At 37.1% G+C, this 26,882-nt stretch overlaps 1 protein-coding gene across 1 annotated transcript in view; it reads left to right on the top strand.

Annotated features, from left to right (window-relative positions):
• NAV3 (neuron navigator 3) overlaps positions 1–26,882 on the top strand; it is a 350,115-nt gene that overhangs the window by 275,847 nt on the left and 47,386 nt on the right. The window contains exons 20-23 of the mRNA XM_081083380.1: positions 304–356; positions 6,230–6,253; positions 8,992–9,069; positions 19,946–20,029. Of these exons, the coding sequence (XP_080939506.1) occupies positions 304–356; positions 6,230–6,253; positions 8,992–9,069; positions 19,946–20,029 (239 nt within the window). The remainder of the gene's footprint in view (positions 1–303; positions 357–6,229; positions 6,254–8,991; positions 9,070–19,945; positions 20,030–26,882) is intronic.

Raw genomic sequence — 26,882 nt, 5'->3', positions numbered from 1 at the left:
TTTATAGCAACTGTAGTTCAGGTTTTTTTTATTTTCTGATTACTAAATCTATAGGCGTTTACTATAGTTTTCAATATGTGCAAAGCATCCCCTCTATAACATGATAAATAAGGTATTTTAGGGGATAGGTATGCAATCATTCCATGTCTCAACGTTTTATGTACAAAACAATGACAACAGACATTCTCGGGTTCTTTTGTCTAGCAGTTCCGATTTCATTCCCCTGCTCTTCACTCTCGTAAAGACATGGTGTTCCGGAGCAGACGCTTCAACCTACCTCTTGTTCTCTTTTGTTTTCCCCAGTTCATGGCTCTTCGTTATCACTGGTGTCCAGCACTTCTTCTCTTTACTCTACAGTAAGTATTGGCTGTTACGGAAAAGCTCCTGCCTTTGCCAGGCATACACATGATTAAGGAGACTGACATTTACACAGAAGTTGCGCAGTGAAATAAGGGCTGTAAGTGAAATACGCTAAGCTACTGCATCCCCGATAAGCTGGCAAGTACTGTAATAGCTCTTCTGTGGTCCACTTCCCTGTGCTTCCAGTTGACTTCTCTGTACTCATTATAATCCATTTATGGAAGGAAAACTGAATTTCACAAAACCTCTGAGAGTATAACTTGGAGTCCCTGAAATCATGTAGTATGCGCTACCATAATTTTATAATATTGAATTGTTTTCCTTGTTTGGTTCCCTGAGCTGTGACTGATCATTGCATTGTTCTATGGTATTTTTTTATTGTATTTTTAAAGTTTTTTTTTTTTTTTTTGAAAATATTATACGAAAGGATGAAGGCTTCAGAAGTTTAGGTATTTTTTTATAATCTTCTGAAATGGAATGTAATTTTTAAAACTTTATTTCTTAAGAGAGAAATGACAACTTGTCAACTCACTTTCCCAATATGTGAAATTATATTTTATTTTTACCAAGGTGAGTTTTCAGTCTACTTAACATAATTTAATATTTTTTTAAAAAAATTAGTCTTTAGGATTTTATTTTTATAGGAGGGTTCTTTCATGCCTAGGTAAGAGTGAGGTATAGTTAGTTTACTGAATTTCACTGAGACTTGAGTAGTATGAATAATTATTAGTCCAGCATTGAAAGGTTCATAAAAAGTTCACAGCCTTGGCTGTTAACTGAGCAATTAAGCATTAAGGGAAATACTGATTTTTTTTCCCACTCTTTTTGTTAGGTTCAAATGTTATATCCCTCATTTTATAAATCCATCTTAATATGTATTGCTTTACATAGTTACTCAAAATTAGACTATCACCAGCAAAGACAATATTTTTTTTTATCATTTCTCCTTTTAATGATTAAAATTGCCTATAGATTCTATAACTGAAGAAATCACTATTAGTGTTTAGATAAATCTACTATGTTAGGCAACTAGATAAAAAAGTGAGAAATGTGAAAATGTATTGGGAAAAATGCCTAAGAGGAATATGTTAAGAGCTAGTTTCCCTCCTATTGAGCTAATGCCACTATTTATCAGGGAGATGTATTCTGACTGAAGCCATTGCAACTAAAGTCTCTATCTAACATGAAAAAATGCAACATTATTATAATCATACTGGAGGGGTGCACGGAATTTGTGCATGGGTAGGGTCGCTAGGCCTGGCCGGCAATCAGGGCCAATCGGGCCTTCTGGTTCCTGGCTGAGGCCTCCCTTCCCTGCCTGCCGGCTGCCGGCCAAGGCCTTTCTTCATTTCGTGCCGCCCCCTGGTGGTCAGTGCACATCATAGCAAGTGATAGAATTCCCTGTCTCCTGATTGAACTCCTGCAGGGACACTTTGCATGTTAGCCTTTTATATTTATAGATTTTAAATATACACAAATTTTAAATATTTTGTAGCAACATTTGGATAAAACTACCTTTATGAAACATAAGAAAAACTAAAAAAAAAAAAGAGCATGGGTAGGAGAAAACAGATGGCTAATTAGTGTATAACAGAGTCCAATAGATCTTCTGTGGTAATAAAACTGTTCTATAACTGCACTGTCTAATAGAGTAACCACACATGACTGTCATGTATTTGAAGTGTGTCTCTCTTGTGACAGAAGAGTCAAAAATTTTAAAATTAATTAATTTAAACTTAAAAAAGCATATATGTCAAGTAGCTACTATATTGGATATTGCAGGTTTATTGGGAACAAAGGAAGTACATTTAAAAAATGCTTCTCATTTAAGTTAGGAAACATAAGTGAGAAGTATTGAGAGTGCAATATGAAATGTGAACAGAGATGAAAATAAAGGGACTATATACACATATTTATTGGCCAACATTTAGAGATGAATTGGGTCCTGGTGTTAAGTGTGAAAAGCCACATGGTTAGGTGATCAAGCCACATGAGAAGGTGATATTATTAGGAAATTAGTAAATTTAAATAGTTGTATTAGAAATGATGTAAATTATATATTTGAATTGACAAGTAACCTGCAATAAAACAATGCATAATTGGAGAATTAATAAAGAGAAAAATTAAAGATCAGGAGGAGTTATTTTATCTCTAACCCTCCTTACCATGCACTGAGATTTAATTGACAATGATAAAATATCTGTGGAAGTACTTTTTAAATAGGAAGTGAAAAGGCAATTTATCATTATTTTTATGCCTTCTTAAGGACTCTGGGTAAAGATTCTGTTGATTTGCATTCTTGCCTGACTATATGAGTAATGATTATGTGGCATCAGGCAAGTTGCTAAATTTCTTTGGACTTTACCTATAAAATAAAGTGGGAAAACAGCAGACAGATGTGCCCATGGTTTTTCTGAAGTAATTAGAGAAGACCAGGGACATAGTATACCATAAATCACAAGATGTTGTTAATTGTGTGGTTCTAGAAAGCACCATTTATATCATAGTCCATGTAATAGTCTCATTTGAAGTATGCCCTGCACAACTAACACAACTGTACATGGTGTCCCTTTGTAAAATAATTAGTGTTTAATATAGATGATGTGTTGTAGAGTTGTGCACCTGAAACCCGTGTGATTTGTTAACCAGTGTCATTCCAATAAATTCAATAAAAAGGAGGGGGGGGGAGAGAAAAAGAAAAAAAAATAATTAGTGTTCAGGAATAAAAGTTTCCCTTTTTGCAAGAACATTAGGCACTATCTCTATTAGGTAAAATACTGTTTCTATTAAACATGGGTATAAACCATGTTTACTGCAATGCTCTCATTTATGCAATTTATGGAATTACATATTTTGCTTTAAAATATTAAAACACACTAACAAAGATGGCTGGTTGGGCAGAAACTTTACCTGTAAATCACCAATCTAACAAATCCCATTGGAAGAATTCTTTCTTCACACGTAGCTCTATTAAAACCTCTACCAATTATAATTGGGAAAACTTTTCATTTGTATCTTGTTATAAAGTGTGTAAATCACCTGCTAGAATTCCTGAGCTGAAAGATTCTGGGAGGTTGCAAACTCATTACAAATAACAGGCCCAGTCCGATCTGCCAAGTTATTGCCTTTCTGTGCTTGTTGTTTAATCCAAACCAACACTGTGAAATCTGAGCTTTGACTTAAAAAAAAAAATTAAATTTATTTTTAAAAATAAACAAAATATCTAAGAACATTGAGATGAAATTCCTCCGGGGTTACAGTCCCCTGGCATCGCCCCCTTTAGATATTGGCCTGTGCTTTCAGGCCAGTCTGTCTCCACCTCCTCTTCTTTTCGTCCTGAAGTTGAGTTTGGTTGTTGTTATTGTGCTATGGCTTTCTCATAGGAAAGGAAAACTCCACATTATCCATATACTACTTATGGGAAGTGAGAAAATAAAAGATAGCCTAGGAAGCTATGCAATTTTATTCTTAGGTCCCAGAACCCTCTTTATTCTTTTTTTAAAATATATTTTATTGATTTTTTTACAGAGAGGAAGGGAGAGGGATAGAGAGTTAAAAACATCGATGAGAGAGAAACATCAATCAGCTGCCTCCTGCATACCCCCTACTGGGGATGTGCCCGTAACCTAGGTACATGCCCTTGACCGGAATCAAACCTGGGACCCTTCAGTCCGCAGGCTGACGCTCTATCCACTGAGCCAATTCGGTTAGGCCCCTTTTTATTCTTCATATGCCTGAACCTGTCATGCATTTACACTTTTCTATTTTTGCAATAGTTGTTTTCTGAATGGCTATATTGTATATTAAAAACTTTATCGAACCTGATTTGTGGTTGGAATCTAATTTGTGTAGGTATAATAAGAGCAGGGGCCATGTTTAGTTTATTGTAGAACACTTTAGCATTTTTACTAAGACACAGCTAATACTAAAGTAAATACATTTTTTAATTTGTAAATTTGAACGGATGAATGAATGGTCAAACAATGGCTTACAGAATAATGAATAATCTCATATATATTTTTTAGGCAAGGTATTTTATAATGTTTACCATCCTTCAGTACATTGGGTCTGCTTTAAAATCATTGTTTAAAATGGAAAGTAATATCATGCCATGCCTAACCCACTGGAAAAAAAATAATATTCTTGTTTATTGCTTCAACTTTATAGTAACACCTAACCAGTATTAACAGCCAAGTGTAGGAAAGAAGGTGAATATTAAAGCAAAAGATAATGCTGAAAAATCAGCAATGAGAAAAGTCATTATATATAGTATATAAAGAATTAATATGTGTAATAATTACTCTTATAACTAGTATATGTAACTTATCCTGGGCATGTTTAATGAAAAAAAGTGACCATTTCCTGACTATTTATAAAATATAGAACACACTGGTGGTTTGAAATACACAAGTTATTTATTGAGTATTAGTTTCCTATAATCTTTGAAAGCCTAGAAGCAGGATTTGGGCAGAATAAACTGGCAATATATATGCAAAGTTCTAGGGAAATCAGATAGTCATAGTTAATTGTGTTCTATATCGTATGGCAAACACCCTGCAGCTTTCTCTTGATTTTATGAAATTTTTATTTTAAAATTTCTCCCCTACTTGTGATTCAGAAACCAAACTTATATGAAACCTTGACATTATTAAATTTTAAAAATGTTTTTACTTAAAAAATTAAAGTTGAGATGTAAATATTCAAGCTTTATGTTAGCATTTATTTTTTTAAAAATTTTTCTTATAAAGGCTACTAAGATTCCACTACTTAACCACTTTTTTATTTAACCACTATATTACTAACTGTACATTATTTTTAAGAGTAGAGAAATAGGAAAGACAAAACTCAAAAGATGCTTACACATAAAAATATTTCAATGTTTAAAATACTTTGTTGTGCTTTATGTTTTCTGGAGGAAAAGAAGATATAAAGATATAAAAAGTGGTTCAGATATTATCTGCATCAATTAATCGGGCAATGCCCCCCCAAAAGAGATAAGAGATTGTTTTTCAGCTTTGGATCTGCTCAAAGCAATAAGCAGACTGTACTGTTCAGCGATATTATGCATTCTCCAGCTTCTTCCAGAATGAGAGAGCTCCCCAAATGTAACGGTGCACACAGTTCATACTCTGGCATTTTGCAGCCCAGCACAAAGAAGAAAAGCAGAGCTTGAGTCTTCTGCAACTGAAGCCAAAACGCTCCTCCAGTTTCTACAGCAATCCTCCTTTGCATAATCTGCATTAACTGATTTTCCTCAGCCACTTTGATCACCACCTTAGCCCTGGATATCTTAGTGTTTTTCTGACTTGCAGCCAAATAAACATAATTAATTAACCATTAGGAAAACTAAAAGAAAATAGAAACTAAAGACCTGATTTCGGTGGTTATCAGTAGAGGTCAATATTTTTCCTGCAGCTTTATTGGGCATTCTTTATGATCTGTAAATCACAGGATAAAATTAGAACTCCTAAAACTTGGCTGCAGATCCCTATAATTTCATGGAGTCTGCATCCTATAATCTGAATTTTAAAAATCCAACATTTTTAACCTTATAGTTTTTAGAGTATAATCTTACAACTATTTTGTTTTTGGTCTGGATCTTAGAGCAATGCTATCTCAATTTTATCCTTTGCTTTTAAGGCATATTATATATCCATAAGTCAAATAATTCTATATTTTAAAGTACTACATGGCTTATATATAAAGAAATATTCACTTGTAATTCTAAAGGTCCCTGTTCTTACTGTTTTAATATTATGCATTTTACTATATTCTTGTTAGATCATAATATTTTAAATACAAATTATAATTACTTTACGTGTGAAATGAATCGACATTGTAATATTTTTTTCGCATTTCTCTTTTTCAGGCTGAAGAAAAGGCTCATTCAGAGGTAAAAAGCTTGTAGCATTTTTATTTTTGACTACGATCTTATACATTTATGCTGAAATGAGGTTTTCTCCCACTAGAGGGCTCTGCTACAATAGCATACCCCTCCAGTTATGGATACAAATAACTGAAGTAGTTGATAAAAGGTCTTGGATATTTCCTCATAAAGAAAATGAAAGGCAGTGTTTAGAAGCAAACTCTCCTCTCACATTATAGATTGGAGACTTAGGTAATAAATTGTGTCTAGTAGCAAGCACTCCTAAAATCTTTGATGGATGAATGAGTGTGCAGTCTTTCTATTTTATTAGTCTCTTTTCCCTCACAGCCTATAAAACTAACTGCATAGGCTTGAGGAAACTCTTGAATCTTGAGCTGCAGACCTCCACAAGGCAGGCTACCAGCATCCCAGCCTATCTCGTCGGTGCCAGGACTGTGCTGCCTGTAGTCACCACTTTCTGTCTACTGCGGCATATTGTTCTAATCACATACATTTCAGAAATACACACTTCCTTGCAATCACATACAAATGAGAATTCAACCTGGAGAGAATATTCTTTTTCTGACTCTTTGTATAAGAGTTGTGTTGGCCAAGAAGAGCAGGAGGACTTTAATTAGGCCTTTATTTAAGGCACACAGTAATGACTATTTGATTGCTTTACACTGAGGCAATAAGACCACAGAGAAAATAAATGTCTTGACAACAGTCTCTACAAAGGAACTCTTTCCTTTGAGGTCATATTTTATTGCCTTTAATGTAAAATTTGTGATGTGCTTCAAAATACTGAAAAAGTATTGATTATGCCAATTTGATCTTTGCAATTGCTAGACCAAACAAGTGATTATGGTGTTTTTAAAAAAACACACAAACATTTTGTTGTATGGACATAGCAAGGCTTCTAACATTGATCATAATATAGCTACTGAAGTATAAAAATGCCACATCTTCTTGCCTTATTAGTAGTTATCCAACTCCCCTTTTATCATTCATGTCCCATAATGAGTCATGGTTGTTAAAAAAATAATTTACAGTACTTATATAATAGGGACTGCTAATTTGAGAAAGCTTCTTTGAATTTGGTTTAAGAACAATATGGATTCTTTGATTTCTGAGACTATTTGGTCATCATCATAGGAATGTGACTCAAAAGTTAATTGGGGCTGGGATGTATCTCTTTAAAAAAAGAACAGGAGTGGAAAGGAATCTCATTTTCCAAAATTATAAAAATGTCCTCTATCTCTGCTTCCAGCTCACTTATTTTTTAGTCTCTCAATATTGACCACCATTTATTCTCCATAAAAATAGAATGTGAAGGGAGGTGAAAGGAAAAAGATAAGTAATGAACTGTGTCAAGAATGCTCTTTCAAACTAAGGCACATTCCAAAAGTCCAAATTCAACCAAAGAAGACTTTTTTTTGTAAAAATGGGAAGCATTAGAGTAGATTATGTGGCATTTAATTAACTAGAATCCCTTGAGACCAGAAGTTTACTTGTTGACTTATAAATGCTTTACCTTTATGAATCACTTTATATTTCATGGCAACATGAGACACTCAGGTTAAACTGTGAAAGTGCTTAAATTAAAATTTTAAATATAATATCATATATTCTTCTAGTTTTCTGGTTCAGTTTTATTCAAGAGTGAACTTAACTGAAATGGAAAACATTTTTGCATATTTATTTTGTTGTTTTATTTAGTTACTAGAGGCCTGGTGCACAAAATTTGTGCACTTGGGGGGGGGGGTGTCTCTCAGCCCGGCCTGTGCCCTCTTGCAGTCCAGGAACCTTCAGGAGATGTCCAACTGATGGCTTAGGCCTGCTCCCCATGGGGATCGGGCCTAAGCCAGCAGTTGGACATCCTTAGCGCTGCTGTGGAGGTGGGAGAGGCTACCGCCACCACCACTGCTTTCGCCAGCCATGAGCCCAGCTTCTGGCTGAGTGGGACTCCCCCTGGGCAGCTCCTGCATTGAGTGTCTGCCCCCTTGTGGTCAGTGCACATCAGAGCGACCGGTCATTCCACCGTTCAGTGGATTTGCACATTAGCCTTTTATTATATAAAATTTGCACAGTATTACTGATTTTCTCCTTCTTTTTAAACTGGATAATCTATAAAGCCTTTTTTAGTAACTTACTGAATAAAGGGCATTACAATCAAGATTTGGGATGAGTGTTAGCCATTAAAACTCCAGCCAATAAAATTATTTTTAAATATGGGATCATTAAATGTTGAATTAGAACCAGCTTTCAGTGACTGCAGGATTTCTACATCTCTGAGAAGTTTTCAAACATAAAATTAAAATAAACATGCAAAAAACCTGATAGAAAAATAACACGGAGTACTTTTCACCCAAAAGATCCCCCAAAAATATGTATGTGTATTTTTAATTTTAAAAAAGTACAGATTTTACTACCTAATTTTATTACTGCAAATTTCTGTAAAGAATCAATAAAGAGTAAACTGATTCTTGAGTCAGGAGGGATGGCAAATGGAACAAGTAAGCACGCCGTACTTGGCAGATTGGCGTTCCCGCTTTGACATAGGCACTTATCCCTCTTCTGATCATTGGCTTTTGATTGTTACTGTGCAGCCAGTATTCACATTTATTTAATTTTCAGAAATTGCTACTGATACAGTGGGGGTAGAAGGAGCTAACTATAATATTTGCTTTGCTTGCTTGGATTGAATTTTAGTTTTATGTCAAAATCTGCTAGCATATTGAATTGATTTTTTTAATTACATTCAGCAAATTCATAAACTGCGGAGAGAGCTGGTTGCATCTCAAGAAAAAGTGGCTACCCTCACATCTCAGCTTTCAGCAAATGTAAGTCACTTGTGATACGTTAAAACAGATTTTTAGATAGTAAGTAGGATAATTTTAGTAACCGATTTACGCACTTAAATGTCAAAAATTATACAGACTTAAGTCACTAAACTGTGAGACTCATATAAAGCCAAACCTTCCTGTACACTGAGTAATAAAATACAAACCCAAATTGATAAGGATGCATACTGTGGTTGAAATGGCTTTTTGTTTCTTATAAGGTTGGAAGTATCAGTAACAGCAACAATGGTTATTTCTTTTCTTATTTCTTATTTTTATCACTCCCCATACATAAGACTTTCTCAAGCCGCAATGTTATTAGGGATTGCTGGAGATTAACTTTGGAAGATAAAAATTCATGTGCCCTGCCTCCTTCAGAGCAATTTATTAGACAATTAGTTAAGCATTCACTTTATTCTAAAAAAAAAAAAATTAACTTGGTCTAATTTTGGGTATCTTCGCTATATTGTAAATGAGATATATTTCTCTCAACAACCTGGGCAGCCTTCTCATAGTTCAAGCAGCAGAGAACAGCAAAAATGATGACAGTGAAGACCATCAATTATATTAACATTTACTGAAGATCTTCTAATGTGCCAGGGAGTACATAGATGTAGAGTAATAAACAGCCTGTGGCATTGTGCCTCTCCTCAGGAACAATGGTGTTAGGAACAACAGTGAGGGGTAAGCAAGCTCCCGCTATTTTGCCATATGTCCTGCCACCTTCACTCAACATTCATCTGCTCAGTTCCACTGTAGAGCTCTGGGCCCGTTGCCTGCCTCACTTCTCTATGCTCTCCATTGAGTTTTTCTACCTCCTAGGCAAAGCCTGACAGAGCGAGACTGAGCAGGGGTAGCCCCCCTGGGCATGACTTGAGTAAGTGAGATTTTTAAGATGGAAAATTATGGTGTAATAAAACTTTCACAGTATCTAAATAAATTATTTCACTCACAATGTATTCATTTCAGCATTGTATTTGAATTGATTTTACCTTTTCATCTTTGGGGGAATCTAAATTTTGGATTGATTGACTATATTTATTTTTTATGCACGTTGTCAGGAGATTCATAAAAATGATAGTATGTTTTAGAGAATTGTTTAGGCAACATTGGAAGAGAACAGTATTATCCAAACTATATTTTGTGTCTAAGTATAATTCTTAAATAGCTCAATAGCGGTTGTAAATTTTATACAATAAACTGTATAGTGGTATAAAACACTCCTGTCTCAGTACCTGAATTTATACCCAGAGGACATATTACAATGAAAATGCCAAAGTACTCCGGGTTCTGGTTATCTGCGACAAGGAATGCTTCATGATAGACCCTGTGCATTGGATAGTCAAGATGCATCCAGTTGTTTTGAATGATTACTCAGGGTTTTATTTTATCTTTAAATCTCTCTTTGTAGACTTATATACTCAGATATTGCAGTAACAAGTGGCTGCTATACATTGTGGAATTTGGGCTTTTGCACAGTAATTTTGAAGCTATTTCCATTTAAAAAGGAATACATGCTTCCCCTGACCAGTATTGCTCAGCAGATTGGAGCATTGTTCTGTACATGGCAAGGTTGTGGGTTTGATACCTGGTCAGGGCTCCTACAGGAGGCAACCAGTCAATGCTTTTCACATAAGTCTCTCTCTCTCTCTCTCTCTCTCTCTCTCTCTCTCTCTCTCTCTCTCTCTCTCTCTCTCTCTGTGTCTCCCTCTCTCTGTGTCTCCCTCTCATTCTTCCCTTTTCTCTAAAATCAATAAATATGTCCTCAGGTAAGGATAAAAAACATATTTAAAAAAATAATATATGTTTATTTTATTAAAAAGAAAAACTAGCCCTGGTTGGCGTAGCTCAGTTGGTTGGGCATCTTCCTGTGCACCAGGAGCTTGCTGGTTCGGCTCCCAGTCAGGGCACTTGCACAGGTTGCAGGCAGCTCCATTCCCGGTGGGCGGCATGCAGGAGGTAGCTGATCGATGTTGTTCTCTCACATCGACGTTTCTCTCTCCCCTCTACCTACCTCTTTCTCTAAAAATCAGTAAATTATTCTTTAAAACGAAAAAATAACACAAAAAACTAAAATTAAAATTTTTTTAAATAAAAAGGATTTATTTGTTTTTTTTTCCTCTGAGATTCTCATCCCATTCATGATTATTGTTTTCTTGTGTTTCCTTTCAACATTATTTTTTTACTAGAGGCCCCATACACGATTCATGCAAGGGGCTTGGCCCTCGCAGCCCCAGGTTAGTCCAAAAGGTCGTCTGGACAGTCTTTTGGCTATCTGGTCTAATTAGCATATTATGCTTTTATTATTATAGATATACCCATTAACACAAATATACAAAACCCTCTTGCAAAGGCTTACTACACACACACACACACACACACACACACACACACACACACATACACATGGGGACACACACACACACACGCATGGAACCTAATTCTAACATGAGGGGACGGTCCTGGGGGATCAAATCTTCACCATTGTTCCAAAATGGAGCAAACATTTTAAAACAATGTCAGCCACTTCTGCTCCAATCATGCACATCACACTATTTTCACAATGGTTTTATGACTGTGTAGTATGTATTCTCAGCTGGGTGTTGGTATTACCATCAAAGGGTAAAAATTGGTTCCTGTAGTGGAAAAGTATAAACTCACCATTTTCATGTATAAAGCACTGATATACATAGGGTGTATAAGCAGGTATCCAGTGTACCTGTGGCACTAACTGGCATGGAGGAAGAAGTAATAAGGGGAAAAGATATCTGTAGTCTTTCCCTGGGAGGTGATAGTTTTTTTAAAAAGTAATAAGCTGAATTAGAGGAAATGGTGCCAAATAGATGATTTTGTTTTAAAAGTCTAGTCTTAGAGACAAAGTGCAAATATTTCCAGTTTCTCTAATGTATATCTATGTTATCACTAGTAGTGCAATTTGCACATATATGTGTGCTTAAAATATATCCTATTTTGCATGATCTTTTTTTTACTTTATAATGCACTAGAGGCCCGGTGCACAAAAATTTGTGCACTCGGGGGGGGGGGGGGTCCCACAGCCCAGCCTGTGCCCTCTCGCAGTCTGGGACCCCTTGGAGGATGTCCACCTGCTGGCTAAGGCCCGCTCCCTGGGTGGTCAGGCCCAAGCTGGCAGTCAGACATCCCTCTGGCAGCCCGGGAGCCCTTGGGGGATGTTCACTTGCCAGCAGGAAGCAGGCCAAAGCTGCAGTCGGATATCCTTAGCGCTGCTGAGAAGGCAGGAGAAGCTCCCACCACCACCGCTGTACTGGCAGCCATCAGCCTGGCTTGTGGCTGAACAGAGTTCCCCCTGTGGGAGTGCACTGACCACCAGAGGGCAGCTCCTGCATTGTGTGTCTGCCCCCTGGTGGTCAGTGTGTGTCATAGTGACCAGTCATTCCCAGTTGTTCTGCTGTTAGGGTCAATTTGCATATTACCCTTTTATTATATAGGATAGAGTCCTGGTGCACAGGTGAGGGCTGGCTGGTTTTCCCTGAAGGGTGTCCCGGATCAGGTGGGGGTCCTGCTGGGGTGCCTGGCTAGCCTGGGTGAGGGGCTGATGGCTGTTTGCAGGCTGGCCACAGCCCCTTCAGGGTGGGGGTCCCCTCTGGGGTACCTGGCCAGCCTGGGTGAGGGGCTGAGGGCCGTTTTCAGACTGGCCACACGCCCTTCAGGGTGGGGTTGTGTGGCTGGGGTGCCTGGCCAGTCTGGGTGAGGGGCTGATGGCTGTTTGCAGGCTGGCCAAGCCCCCCAGTGGGGACCCTCACCCCATGAGGATGTGGCCATCCTGAGTGAGGGACTGATGGCTGTTTGCAGGCTGGCCACAGCCCCCAGCCACCCAACCACCCTGTGGAAGCTGGCTGGAAGCAGGTATCTGGGATTTATTTATCTTCTATAATTAAAACTTTGTTGCCTTGAGTGGAGGCTACAGCCAGCCAGGGCAGGCGGGAAGCTTGGCTTCCTCCATTGCCAGGGGCAACCAAGCCTCCTGCTTGCTCCAGCTCTGTGGCTGCCAGTCGCCATCCTGGTTGGGTTAATTTGCATACAGTCGCTCTGATTGGCTGGTGGGCATGGCCTGAGGCATAGCGAAGGTGTGGTCAATTTGCATGTTTCTCTTTTATTAGATTAGATAGAGGCCTGGAGCATGTGTGGGGGCCAGCTGGTTTTCCCTGAAGGGTGTCCCCGATCAGGGTGGGATTCCCGCTGGGGTGCCTGGCCAGCCTGGTTGAGGGGCTGAGGGCCGTTTTCAGGCTGGCCACAGCCCCTTCAGGGAGGTAGATCCTGCTGGGGTGCCTGGCCAGCCTGGGTGAAGGGCTGATGGCTGTTTGCAGGCTGGCCACAGCCCCTTCAGAGTGAGGGTCCCTGCTGGGGTGCCTGGCCAGGCTGGGTGAGGGGCTGAGGGCCATTTTAAGGCTGGCCACAGCCTCTTCAGGGTGGGGGTCCCTGCTGGGGTGCCTGGCCAGTCTGGGTGCGGGGCTGATGGCTGTTTGCAGGCTGGCCACGGCCCCTAGCCACCCCAGCTCCCAGTGGAGGCTGGCTGGAAGCAGGTATCTTGAATTTATTTACCTTCTATAATTGAAACTTTGTTGCCTTGAGTGGAGGCTACAGCCGGCCAGGGCAGGCAGGAAGCTTGGCTTCCTCCATGGCTGGGGCAACCAAGCCTCCTGCTTGCTCCAGCTCTGTGGCTGCCAGCCGCCATCCTGGTTGGGTTAATTTGCATACAGTTGCTCTGATTGACTGGTGGGCTTTGCTTGGGGCATAGCAATTTGCATGTTCCTCTTTTTATTAGATTAGATTTTAGAAATCTTTTCAAATCACCTCAGAGCTACTAAACAAACAAAGAAACAAACAAACTGTGAATAGCAGCCTTATTTTTTAATCGTGGAAAAAATGGAAACAATAAAATGTCTCTTAATAGGTCAATGGATAAACAAACTGATGTATCCATACCATGGACTACTGCTCAGCAGTAAAAAGAAATGAACCATTGCTACTCACAACTTGGGTGGATATCTCCAAGTTCACTCTAAGCTGAGTGGAAAAGCAGCCTTTCAAAAGGTCACATGATATGTAATTCCATCTGTATGACATTCTAGAAAGGCACAATTCCAGAAATGAACAGCAACTTAATGGTTGTCAGGGATGTGGTCACCTTTCTTCCTGAGAGGTGGGTGGCTGTAACTGTAAAAGTATTTCAATGAGGTACTCATTTCTTATGTGAATCTACATATTTGTACCAATACTGAATTCTGGTTTTGATATCACCCATAATTAGGTAAGATGTAACCCAGTGTGGGAAACTGGGTAAAGGGTACATGGGTCCTCTCAATACTCTCTTTGCGGCTTTTTGTGAACCTATAAGTATTTCAAATTAAAAAATAAAATAAAACACAAAATTTAAAAATAAAATAAAACACAAAAGAACTGTCATAGTTTTTGAAAGTGATGTCTAGTTTTTAATTTCTTAGGTATTTCAACCTTATTTTACCATTTATTGCTTCTTTATTTTGTGGTGATATGGATTATTAGAGCTTTTTACCATCATATACTTTTATTGCTGAAATGACAAAAGAAAAGATGAAAGTGAAAAAATTAAGGTAATGAAGATATTCATTATCTCCTACTCTACAAGAAGTTTATTTAAAAAATCACTTTAAGGGTAAATATTTTAGTAGCCAAGAACTTGTATAAATGGATGCATATGTAAATATTTATAAAATAACTTTAATGTCAGTTCTATTTTGAACATTTTAATGGATCATTATAATGAAAATAATGGAGTTTGCATATTCATGTCAATTTGTATTTTTAAGGATGTAATCTTTATACATTTAGAAATCTGAATTATTCACAGGTTGCCTTTTTACACAAGTCATGTTGAACTTTAATGTTTGCTTTATTAAAATGACATTTTAGATTCCCATAGTCCATAATGAATTATGAAAGAATTAAGTTAATACTTAATTTTTTATCAGTTCTAAGCAAAACTACTACATTTAAATTTCATTCAGAATGTTTTACTTAGGTGCCCCTGAATTAATATCCATTGATGTAAATAATATATACATATATTTTTAATATACATGCCCAGGAATTAATCATAAAACTGAATAAAATATTCCTATGTAGTATTTCCTCAACATAAGTCCAAGTCTTCTTTTTTTAATCTTGTGAAGTTCCTATTTGGAGGTAGATATAAGCCTTTTATTTATTAGTTTATTCAGGCTACAAGTAAACGTTTTTTCCTTCATTTTTGGGGTATGTTTTATAATTGATGTATCACCTGTTTGGACCAGGTATGACGACATTTATGTGGAGTCCACATAATAATCCCTGTTTTAACATTTAAACTTGAATCTTACTCCTTTACTTGAAACTTGCTCCTTAGTAAAATGCTTTTTGCCCCTTTGTTAAAAGGGGCGGTGGTCAGGCAGAAAGGGATCCTATGAGCTCACCTCTCCTTTGACTGGCAGAGTCTAACCTCCATTCAGTAGACTATGCACTGACCTCCCCGCCCACTTGAGAAGTTCTCTGAACAGAGCTGCAATAAAGCCCTGGCAAGACTCTTTGTAAAGCTAATCTACTAGGATGTCTGTAGAAGGCAGAGCCGGCTTGTTGACAAGAGCTATTGCTTGGCCTTCCCTGAATCAATACCCCACCAAGGAACAGAAAGAAAACAGGAGCCCCAGAAGCAAAGGCAACTGCGGACGTGTGGTCACATCATACAGTCAGCCAGGGGCCCTCTCGCCTCGCGCCCACCCCTTCATGCAGCCAAGTCAGGTGGGATGCATCTGTTTGTGTTTTAATATATTGTCTTTACACATCTCAGCCCTTAGAGAATTTGGAAATAAGCACTAATGCTAGTTATTACTACCATTTTTCACAGATAATACTGAACGTACTTTCTTTTGCCTTTCAACATGTAAGTCTTTTACATAAAAATCTCTTGGGTATTATTTTGTTTTGGAATTGTGTCCTATTTCTTTGCTCTATTTAATAGTTTTGTATATCCTGCCAGTTACTGTTGCTTTCCTACATCTTCTTTAAGAGAAAACTATTTTGCACATATCAACTATGACAAACAGTGAAGGGCCAATTATATATAGTAAAAAAAAAATGTGAAACCTTATTTATGATAGTTTCAGAATCATTTTCAGCTCATATAACAATGGATTTTCAAAGGTAAAGTCATATGTATCTGTCCATTCATCCTCATATTAATATGTGTATAAGGTACTTTTATTTGGTTGACAGACTGTCACTGAATTCTAAATGAACAAATGCAATGCACGCAGTTTTCATAATGATATTTCTTCTCATTATTTGGTAGCACAATAATTCTCTTTACATGTCTATTCTGATTATGTTGTGTGCTTTTCCAAACTAAAGGTAGTAGTAGGTGTTATCTCCTTCCCTTAACTAATAGTTAGTCTTGTCTAATTTATTACCTTGACAGACTCCACCAAACACGAGTTGGGGCACATTCATCATCATATTGAGAAAATTTTACTCTGGCTTGAAAATTTTGCAACTGCTAAGAGAAAAGCCAGAACCAAGTAAACTATGATTAACAACCCTCCTAAAAATCCACAATTTAAAAAAAGTCATCATTTTATAAACTTTTTCAGACAAAATATATTGTCCTGTAATTTAATCAGTTTTATTTTCTATATTCTCTCCATTAAGGTGAAAAAAAGATCATCCCTGGTAGAAATGGTTTCCCCTATTTACTTCATGTACTCCCTTTTTATTAATCCAATTGGTAAGAAATTTAATCTTCTATACATTCAAAGTAACAAAATTGACCTGATACATTAAGCCAAAGCCATATAAATTTAAAGCAATATTTCACTAACATACTTTTAACATATTTTCATTGAGAACAATATGACTCAAAATGTTCTTTTGTAACCAGTTTTCTTGTGAATAATTAATGAAGAGAAATTTTCCAAAGATTGAAAACTGAACATTCTTATGGTGAATATTTTATATTTATTTACTCACAGCTCCAACATATAAGCAATATATTTGTACAGCATATCCTTCATAGCCTTGCTTTCTTTGTCATATTTTTAACACCTGTTGAACTGATAAAATATGCACAAAGTAAAGGAATTCAGTTCAAGTTTATATATGTAAGGACTCACAGTCCAAAAATTCAAACTTACAATTCTTAGGGAGAATTAAAACTTTGCAATATTAAGTAGAATCTTGCATTTCTTTTAGTAAATGTTAACAAAGGTATTTTGCCAGAATTTTCAATATTTTAAAATAAAACAAGCAATATTAGTTTTATGATGCAGTAACCCATTTCAGGGTCACAGATTATTTCCAACAGTCTAAACTGAAATCAGCACAGATGGTTATCATGGACAAAGGTATTACAAATTACAGAGAGCAATGCGTTCAGCATAATCTAACTCCTACACACCACATGGATGAATCTGAAAAACACAATGTTAAGGAAAGCAGTCACACACAAAAATCCTGCCATTTGATTCTACTTGAGTGTTTTCAAAATAGGCAAAGCTAAAACACAGTTTTAGGGCTATAAGCTTGTGTAGTAACACTATAAAGAGAAGCAAGAAATAATTACTACAAATGTTACAACAGTTATCTCTGGGGAAAGGAGAGGGGACGGGAGTGGGGGAGGGGCAGGGGAGGACTTCTAGGACCTTCAGCTGTCCTAGCTCTTGATTGGACTAGTCAGTGCATGAGTGCTTACTATGTGATAAACCAGTGAGCCTCACATCTTCATTTTTGTTCACTTTATACATATCTTTACAATTTAAAAAAGGTTAAGAATAGAAAAAAGTGGGACATGACCTTATGTTAACTTCTGAGGGTACTAAGTCTGATGTAATGACGTTCCCTGCCATTGAAAACATTTTAAACTATAAGATAATACTCCTGTTTTAAAAAGTGTTATTTACCCTGCCCTGGCCTGTGTGGCTCAGCTGGTGGGAGCATAGTCCCGTACACCAAAAGGTGTCTGGTTTGATAAGGGTTGGGGTGCATGTGAGAGGCAACTGGTGGATGTTTCTCTTTCACATTGATGTTTTTCTCCCTCTGTCTCTTTCCCCTCCTCTGTCTGAAGTCAATTTTTTTTTAAAAAAAGTGTTGTTTATCCCATTAAGTCTCTTAACAAACTTTTAGTATAATTCTCCAAATATGTGGGTTTGAGAGAAGGGGAAGGGGGGCTCTAAGAGGAGGGGATCAGAAAAGAATAAAGAATCATACTGATGGGCTGAAGATGAATAGGCGTGCCCTCCCCAAGTTATCTTTCTCTCTCTATTACAGCATCAGGAAAAGAAAGGCTGCCCAGGATAAATTTAGAGCTCGGAACAAAGATACCTTTGTATCATGATGCTAATGGAAGGGACTTGTGCAATCTAGCTGTTGCCAATAATGGAATAAAAGTCTAGCTCTTACTAATGCTGGAATAAACTTGTAGTGCCCTAATTCTTGGAACTCCTATGATCGATTTGATAATAGGTACCTCAGCTTTTCAGCTCTGCTGGAGTTACCAGGTGATGTGTTGAGAGTCCTCTCACTTCCTTCCCTCAAAAAATTAATCTTAGGCAAGGATTGCTAAATGTCCTCGCACACATAGTTTATTATAGATGTAGGTTGTATCCCTTTAAGTCAGCGGTTCCCAACCTGTGGGTCGCAACCCCTTTGGGGGTCGAATGACCCTTTCACAGGGGTCGCCTAAGACCATAGGAAAACACATATATAATTACATATTGTTTTTGTTATTAATCACTATGCTTTAATTATGTTCAATTTGTAACAATGAAAATACATCTTGCATATCAGATATTTACATTACGATCCATAACAGTAGCAAAATTACAGTTATGAAGTAGCAACAAGAATAATTTTATGGTTGGGGGTCACCACAACATGAGGAACTGTATTAAAGGGTCTCAGCATTAGGAAGGTTGAGAACCACTGCTTTAAGTGGACATACTATAAAATTGATCAGTTTGAGATAACATGCCTGGAGTTCTGCCTCACGCCACAGTGAAGATTGCAGCACCTCCTCATGCTTAATATTTTGTGGGTCAAGCTGTTGCAAAATGGCGTGTGAATAAAAACTGGCCTATTTTAGAGCTATAATAAGATTGTCAAACACTTAATCATACGACTTCTGGTTATCTGCTGTAATAGGTATCATTCTCTGAGATTTAAAATAAAACCGCAAAGCTACCAAAACTTAATGTCAAATAAAATAGAACTGATTATTACTTCTGGCTGGCCTACCCGCTCTTCCTTAGTTGAAAGGAAAAAGTAGAAATAAAAGCCCTTTTATTGAAAAGAATTTGGAAAGTCAAGACAACTCTTTTCGATTCAATTCTTTGTAAGTAGACAAAGGAAAGATAATGGTATAGCTGTCAGCACATGCCTGACACTGGAAGGAGAGTGTCATTATAATCGAGGAGCTAACAATATCTTCAAAGGTCATCACTCAGGTACAAAAATGAAGGTCATTTGTCCATTGACCTCCGCCTGGGCTTTCAGTCTAAAAACTTGGCAACTAAGAACTCTATTCAGTATTTGACGTGTCAAATCCTCCACGATGGGCGAGGTAGAAGATGTCGTTATTTGCAAAATGCCTTCAGAAGGTGAACTCACATGAAATGTCAAGGGACTGAAACCCTGTTTTTAAGCTGAAGATGTTAACACGATAGGTGGAGATTTGTGTTAATGGAGAGGGGCCATCGGAAGCCAACTATGATGGCCGTGGTGCTTCAGGAGTCAGAATGCCTGAAATGAAGCATGTTGTAGAGTGAAGCATTGTCATCCATCCACATAGGGTCCTGACATTGAACATGTGTTCCTTCCGTTTTGTTCACAGGCTCACCTTGTGGCAGCTTTTGAAAAGAGTTTAGGGAATATGACTGGCCGACTGCAAAGTCTTACCATGACAGCGGAACAAAAGGTATGTCCAGGGATTGCCACTGGGGCTTACAATAAGACGTCAAGTTGCATAGGATGTTTAAACCTATTACCTGAGATGTTGCTCCTTAAAAAAAAAAAAATACTGCAGAACATCCATCCTGTGATAAATTGGAGCAATGACAAGGTAAAGCCTTTTCATATTTTCACTTAAGGATTTAGGATTCAGATTAATCCATATTGGAACACACACACATATGCACACACATGCAGTTCTTTCTAGGTGATCTATTGTTTTAACTCTGACTGTAACTATTAAGTTACAACTATTATTATTAACTATTTCAGCTATTAAGAAAGAGAAATAAATGTAGAGGAGGAGAGTTAGACTATTTTAGGCACAATTTGTAATGCAGTTGATAAAATTGCACTCTGACAAGAATTTTCACAAATGCCATGCAGAAGGCCTGTGGCTGAGATACACACAAAGAAGGCCTGGAACAGGTGTTAGGATTCTAAGGGATTTAGGTTACAGCTCCTATGGGACAAGGGACAATCTTGTGTAATTTTTTTTTAGTAAAAAAAGGCTAGTTGGCACCTGGGGATGCTGTCTTTTAAGTAAAATTAAATATACCAAAAACTTAAAAAATAACCATGAAGGATTTTATGAATTAGAAAAAGGAATACTAAAAAGGAAGAAACACAGAATTTTGTTCACAAAAGCAGAAGGATCAACATTTACATGCTTCCTAGGAACAGCCTAGACACTTTCTATTTGATGACCAGTAACTTACCTCTGCCATTAGCGTGGTGGCCCTAACCGGAGTCCAGATGGGTGGGTGTCAGAGATACATGAAGTTTCTCAAATTGTATGAAAATGTTTTTTAAAACTGCATGTGTGTATAATGTAAGCAGATGTCTACAGTTTTTATCTAATGCTCAAAGAGATTAATAATCTAAAAGGTTTTGGATAGTTCCAGAATCACTATGTCTATCTGCAGGGATGCCTTCTATTTTGTCTTTAGTCCTATAAAGTGTGTTATAGTAAAGTTAAAACACACACACACACACGCACACACACGGAATGAAGAGCCCAATTAAACCAAAAGAGAAAATCAAATAGTCCTATAATTGCCTGCTATAATTAGCAAACTTTATTCTATTTGCCCTTATCTTCCTTTCTCCTATTTCGTAGCTTTCTCCTGCCCATGAAAGAGAACTCTGTCCATCCCTGTCAAACCTGTTCTGCAAGGGAAGATAACAAAGTCCTTTTAAGACAAAAATGGTGTCTTAATCTTTTTTGGATGGGGGTTACCCTTTACCTCTTCACTGTGTAACCTAAGAAGTCAGCAAACATAATTACGAGGGCCTTTTAGGACACCCGGATGGGAAAGAATGGAAACCTCAGAGCCCAAGAGGCTTGGGTGTGAATCTCAGTGGAAGCTTCCTTTTCTGACCCTCACAGCCATCATTTTAAATTGGGGCTTAAACAACTAGGAGTCAGAAGAATTAGGAGGAGTAAGTGAGATACTATAATAATGTCACACGCAGTGGACAGTCAACAAAGGTTACCTTCTTTTACATTTCTCTGCTTTTTCCCTTTTATTTTTATTTTTTTAAAATATATTTTATTGACTTTTTACAGAGAGGAGGGAGAAGGATAGAGAGTTAGAAACATCGATCAGTTGCTTCTTGCATACCCCCTACTGGGGATGTGTCCGCAACCAAGGTACATGCCCTTGGCTGGAATCGAACCTGGGACCCTTGAGTCTGCAGGCCGACGCTCTATCCATAGAGCCAAACCGGTTAGGGCTGCTTTTTCCCTTTTAAAAAATGTAGGAGAAACAAACTCACCATTGGTCATATGCTAGGCATATTGCTGGAAATCTTGAAGAAGTTCAAATTAATATATTTTTGCCCCCATATTTCTTTCTACTCTTTTTTATTTGTAAGTAAATATCTCATAGAAATTGGGGGAAAATATGCTGGTCTGTTAATTTATAATGCCTATGACTAATGCCTGGATATTTTAAAATATATCTCCACAAAACAAGGGATTTTATAATTTATGCACCCATTATCCTTAAAGTAAGGATAAAGTAAATCTATTAAGTTTTCTCAGAAGATACAGTAATGTGTGAAATTGCCCTTGCCATTATTTTAACTGATGGCTCTTCTCTAATTGAAAGCTGTACACACACATGTTAGTAACCATGTTAGTAATCTGAGATTTATAACTTGCCTATTTCCAAGTGGTTTTGATATTCTTTGATAAAATTGATTGCAATATGCTGTAGCACAATTCGGTGACAGAATCTAGTGAAATCCAGAGGAGGGATGCATCTAACAAGATGCCCGAGCCTGTATAATTACTGCCCCAAGCACTGAACTGAAGTGAACATCAGGGACACGAAGGCACAAGCAAGACTGCTGGGCAAGTTTAGTTCTCATTCTCTGAGCAGAACATAATTTAGATCGAGGAGATAAACTTGGTGGCACTGAATTCAAGAACAAATGTATTGTAAAGTTTTTCAAATTGAGGTCATGGAATAACAAAAGACAAAATCACTGTTCAAATAGGCATTTCTCTAAAAGCTGAGGGCATAACATTTAATCACATTTCAGTAAAGCCATTTCTTCAGGGAGCTGAGATAAAAGGGTCTATTGCTCTCTGGTGACCCAACAATCCTGAGGAAAAGATTAGAGAATTCAGAGCAGAGTTCCTGGTGTTCTATGGTGTGTTCAGTGTCCATTTAGTCATTCACCCCAGTTGTACTGAATTTCTACTCTATATGAGGAACTGTTCTAGCTTCTAAGAACTCAGTATGTATGTGTGTGTGTGTGTGTGTGTGTGTGCACACACACACTATTTACATCCCATTTTATCAGTGGTTATAATGTAAAATAGATTTTTATTCTAGTAGGTAACACACTAAATAAAACTATAGTTAAAACATGGGATTTTAGGTGAAGATAAGCACCACTGAAAAATTTAAAAGTGAGAATGAGCACATTGGGTAGCAAGGTAGGATGCTAATATATAAAGAATAAAAGGCCGGTCCTGGCCAGGTAGCTCAGTTGGTTAGAATGTTGCCCAATATACCAAGGTTTCTGGTTCTATCTTCAGTCAGGACACATACAAGAATCAACCAATGAATGCATAAATAAGTGGAACAACAAATTAAAGTTTCTTTCTCCCTTTCTCTCTCCTTCTCTCTCTCCCTCTCTCTCTCTCTCTCTCTCTCTCTCTCTCTCTCTCTCTCTCTCTCTCTCTCTCTCTCTCTCTCTTCCAATTTAAAAACAAAAGGCCAAAGGCCAAGGTGGTTACATGCTCATGGTTCCATACTTAATAGAGAGATTAAACTAGGATTCAAGGCCAAGTGTTCTCGCTTATTATGGCTCTAAAGTATGATTTTCACAACCAGCTGTCATTAATAGTCTGAAAACTATATCAAAATTTTAGTTCCCTGTGTGGACCTAAATCACTCCCTTCAATAGTGTCCTAAAATCATTCCTTGTTTCCAAAAGCCAAATCAGACTGATTTTCTTGCTTTTCCTGTTAGGTGCCTGAACACTGCTTTTAGAGACTTATATCCTGGTAAGAAAGAAAAGCACATGCATGAATAATTCAGGAGGCAGAATGTTTGGGAGACAGTTAGAATACAACAGAATAGAAACCTGAGCGTTCTTACAGGGGACCTTTGCACCTTCATGCGGGTTTCAGAGCCGAAGTGGCAGGGAACCCTTGTCAGGTTCTGGGAGGATGAAAAAATTAACCCAAGGAAATGGAGGACTGGGTGTCGTAGAGGAAGGAGCACCATGAGCATGAGCAGCCACGAGGGAAATTATTGGAGACATTAAGGAAAAAAGTAGGAATGTGGAGGAAAATGAACTAAGGCTAGGAAAGTATATAAGAATCTGGTCTTTTGGGAATAAGGAGCCATTCAAAGGGTTTTGACAGTGGACTAATGTGATAAAAGTTAGTGAAAATCAACTTAGCAGTATTTCCCAATAGTTTAACAACATAACCTGTAGCCACTGGAAGACCACATGTTATATAATTGCAAGTCCAATGGTAGGGTATTTGTTAACAATGCTAGCTGGTGTGTGAAATTATCTTTAGGAATTGCCCTGAAAGTAAGGCTCAACATATTGTGATAGTGTCATAGTTTGATCAAGGATTTACCTGGATTACAAATTCTAAGATTCTTTCAGAGAAGTAAGACCAAATGCCCTGAGATGTTTATGAGATGGAATGACTTCTTTTCTCTGTATCTGGATGGGTATAGCTATGTACCATTTTTGTCAGATTTGAAAAAAATGGCAGTCGAATTATTGTTTGGAGCTTTATTTTCGTATAGCATGCCAGTTGAGAAAGGCTGAAACTCAAGTCAACACGACAGCACGGATTCTGCAAATCTATATTTTTATGATTTACAAATCTATGTTTTTACAGAACTACCGCTAAATCCTTGTGAAATTATTAAAGCTCTCCGCATAATCAGAAGACTTTCAAGTCAGTTCCCTATAGCTGTCGTTCCAGGGATAAATAGAACAAATATTAAGGGGGGCTAAGTTAGTCTCATTCGAAGGTCAGAGTGATGGAGCTCAGATATTGATCCTTATGGTAACTAGAACGTCTAGGGTTTGTTCTTCCTTACACCTCTGTGAACCACTTTTTCACGGCGACTAGACAAATAGAAACTTAAACCTTAACAATGCGAAAATCCGAAGCGAAGTCTCTGGAAATAGATCATGTAGACGCGAAAAATTTAGTAGTTAAAATGGGTCTTGATGTTAACTCCTACAAGTTCAGGTTAAAATACTTTTTTTTTTATCTTGAAGTGTTTTTAAAATTTTATTACTAGGGTCATAAAATATATTCACTAGCCCTTTATGACATAGAATGGTTTGAATCCGTAAGCTATTTATTGATTCCAGTTACTTTACTGAGATTTGGTGAATTTTGTTTATTTAGTTAGAACCAGGGCTAGCCAGGTTCTTTCAGTAGAAAAATTCATGATTTTAAGCCACATATAAAGGGGTGGGGGAGTGTGATATATTCAAAAGAACTCCATCTTGATAGTGTGATACTAACGGAGTGTCAATGTGAGGAAGTGAAAGACAGGTTTAGTAGAAATTTTTAAGATCCTAGCCTAGAAGTTGTCAAGTTGGTTGATGGGAGATTTGTTGCCAAGCTTGTGGGATACTCCACAAGCCTGTGACCAGGAGAGATTTACAAAGAGGTCAGGTATGGTAAGGACATTAGGTGGGAACATTAAGCAAGGCTAGTGTTATAACATAATGTTTTATCATTTTTTTGAAGCATTTCACGTCTGGCTTCCATAATTTAGCCTCAGAGCTACATATAAAACAGGAGAGGCACTGACTCTACCCAGCTTCTTTTACACAAGAAATTCTAATGGAAAACTGGAGTCTTACATAGTCAGCGGGTTTTGGGGCATCATGATCTTGAATGGTTCATTGTAGATAAATGATTTTTTTTTTTGATTCTCAGGTTTTAAAATACCACTTGGCCTTTAAAAGTGAGGAAGGATATTTAAAGCAAAGATGGGAAATCATATGGAAAGAGAAATATGGCTCTAGTTGGAGTGAAGTCTAAATGGGTCTCTACTGAAATAAGAAAGAAGGAAGGAATTTTTGCACATATGGAGAGAGAACTAGTTCAGGCTAGAAAAGATTTTCAATGTAGAACTTCATTATATATTTAATTAAAAAGGATGAAATAAGTGCTTATTTATACTTATAAAGCTATCCTAAAAATTTACTAATATGAATTTGGTAAACTAATATTTTCACAGATGTGATTTTCCCAAGTTATATAAAGAATAGTCCTTACCTAGTTATTCTTCCTTTGGGTTTATTGTGTCACACTGCATAACAACTAGTCTACTAATATGTGCTATTGTAAACAAGATACTCTATCCAGCAAAACTATCATTTAGAATAGAAGGTCAGATAAAGAGCTTCACAGACAAGAAAAAGCTAACGGTGTTCACCACCAAACCAGTATTACATGAAATGTTAAAGGGTGTTCTTTAAGAAGAAGGGGACAAGAAGATAAAAATATGAACAATAAAATGGCAATAAATACATATCTATCAACAATTGAATCTAAAAATAAACAAACAAGGAACCTAATGAACAAAATAAGTTGATGAATAATATAGAAGCAGAGGCATGGAAATATGGAAAAGACTGACAAAACTCAGAGGGGAGGGAAGAAAAGTGCGTGAGAGATTAACCAAAACATTTGTATGCATATACACATTACCCATGGACACAGACAATAGGGTGGTGAAGGCCTGGGGCAGGGTGGGAGCGGGTGGAGGAGGGAAATGGAGGAAAGGGTGGACACCTGTAATACTCTCAACATAAATATATATTTTAAAAATCAAGAAAAAAGATACTTAATATTAGAAAGTGACTATTCTTCTATCTCATATTAAACACAATTTTCTAAAAAAGCAACATGTCCTGAACATTCTACTTCTAATTTTTTCAAAAAAAAAGGACACATATGTAATACCCTATGTAATACTTTAAGCAATAAAAATAAATAAATAAATACATAAATAAAAAAAAAATTGACATTGGAATAAGTCAGCTAACTCATAAAATTAAGCAAAAATGTTTAGACATTTGCATAAGATCCCATTTCTATTTTTCATATTTAAACCTAAAACCAATGTTCTAGCAGATTTTTAATTCACAATACAAGCACTATTGATTCTAAATTCAAGAATGAAAATCTGATTTCTATTGACATTTAATGCATGGTTATAACATCACTATTTGAATTATGTGATTCATTAAATATGCACCATAGATATCTTTTTGTGGATAAATTTCTGAATGCAGAATGAATTTTAAGT

Source organism: Myotis nattereri, assembly GCF_964212035.1.
Source record: "Myotis nattereri genome assembly, chromosome: 2".
NCBI classification, from domain to species: Eukaryota; Metazoa; Chordata; class Mammalia; order Chiroptera; family Vespertilionidae; genus Myotis; species Myotis nattereri.
Note: the sequence above shows the minus strand (reverse complement) of the source record. Positions and strands in the feature narration are given on the sequence as shown.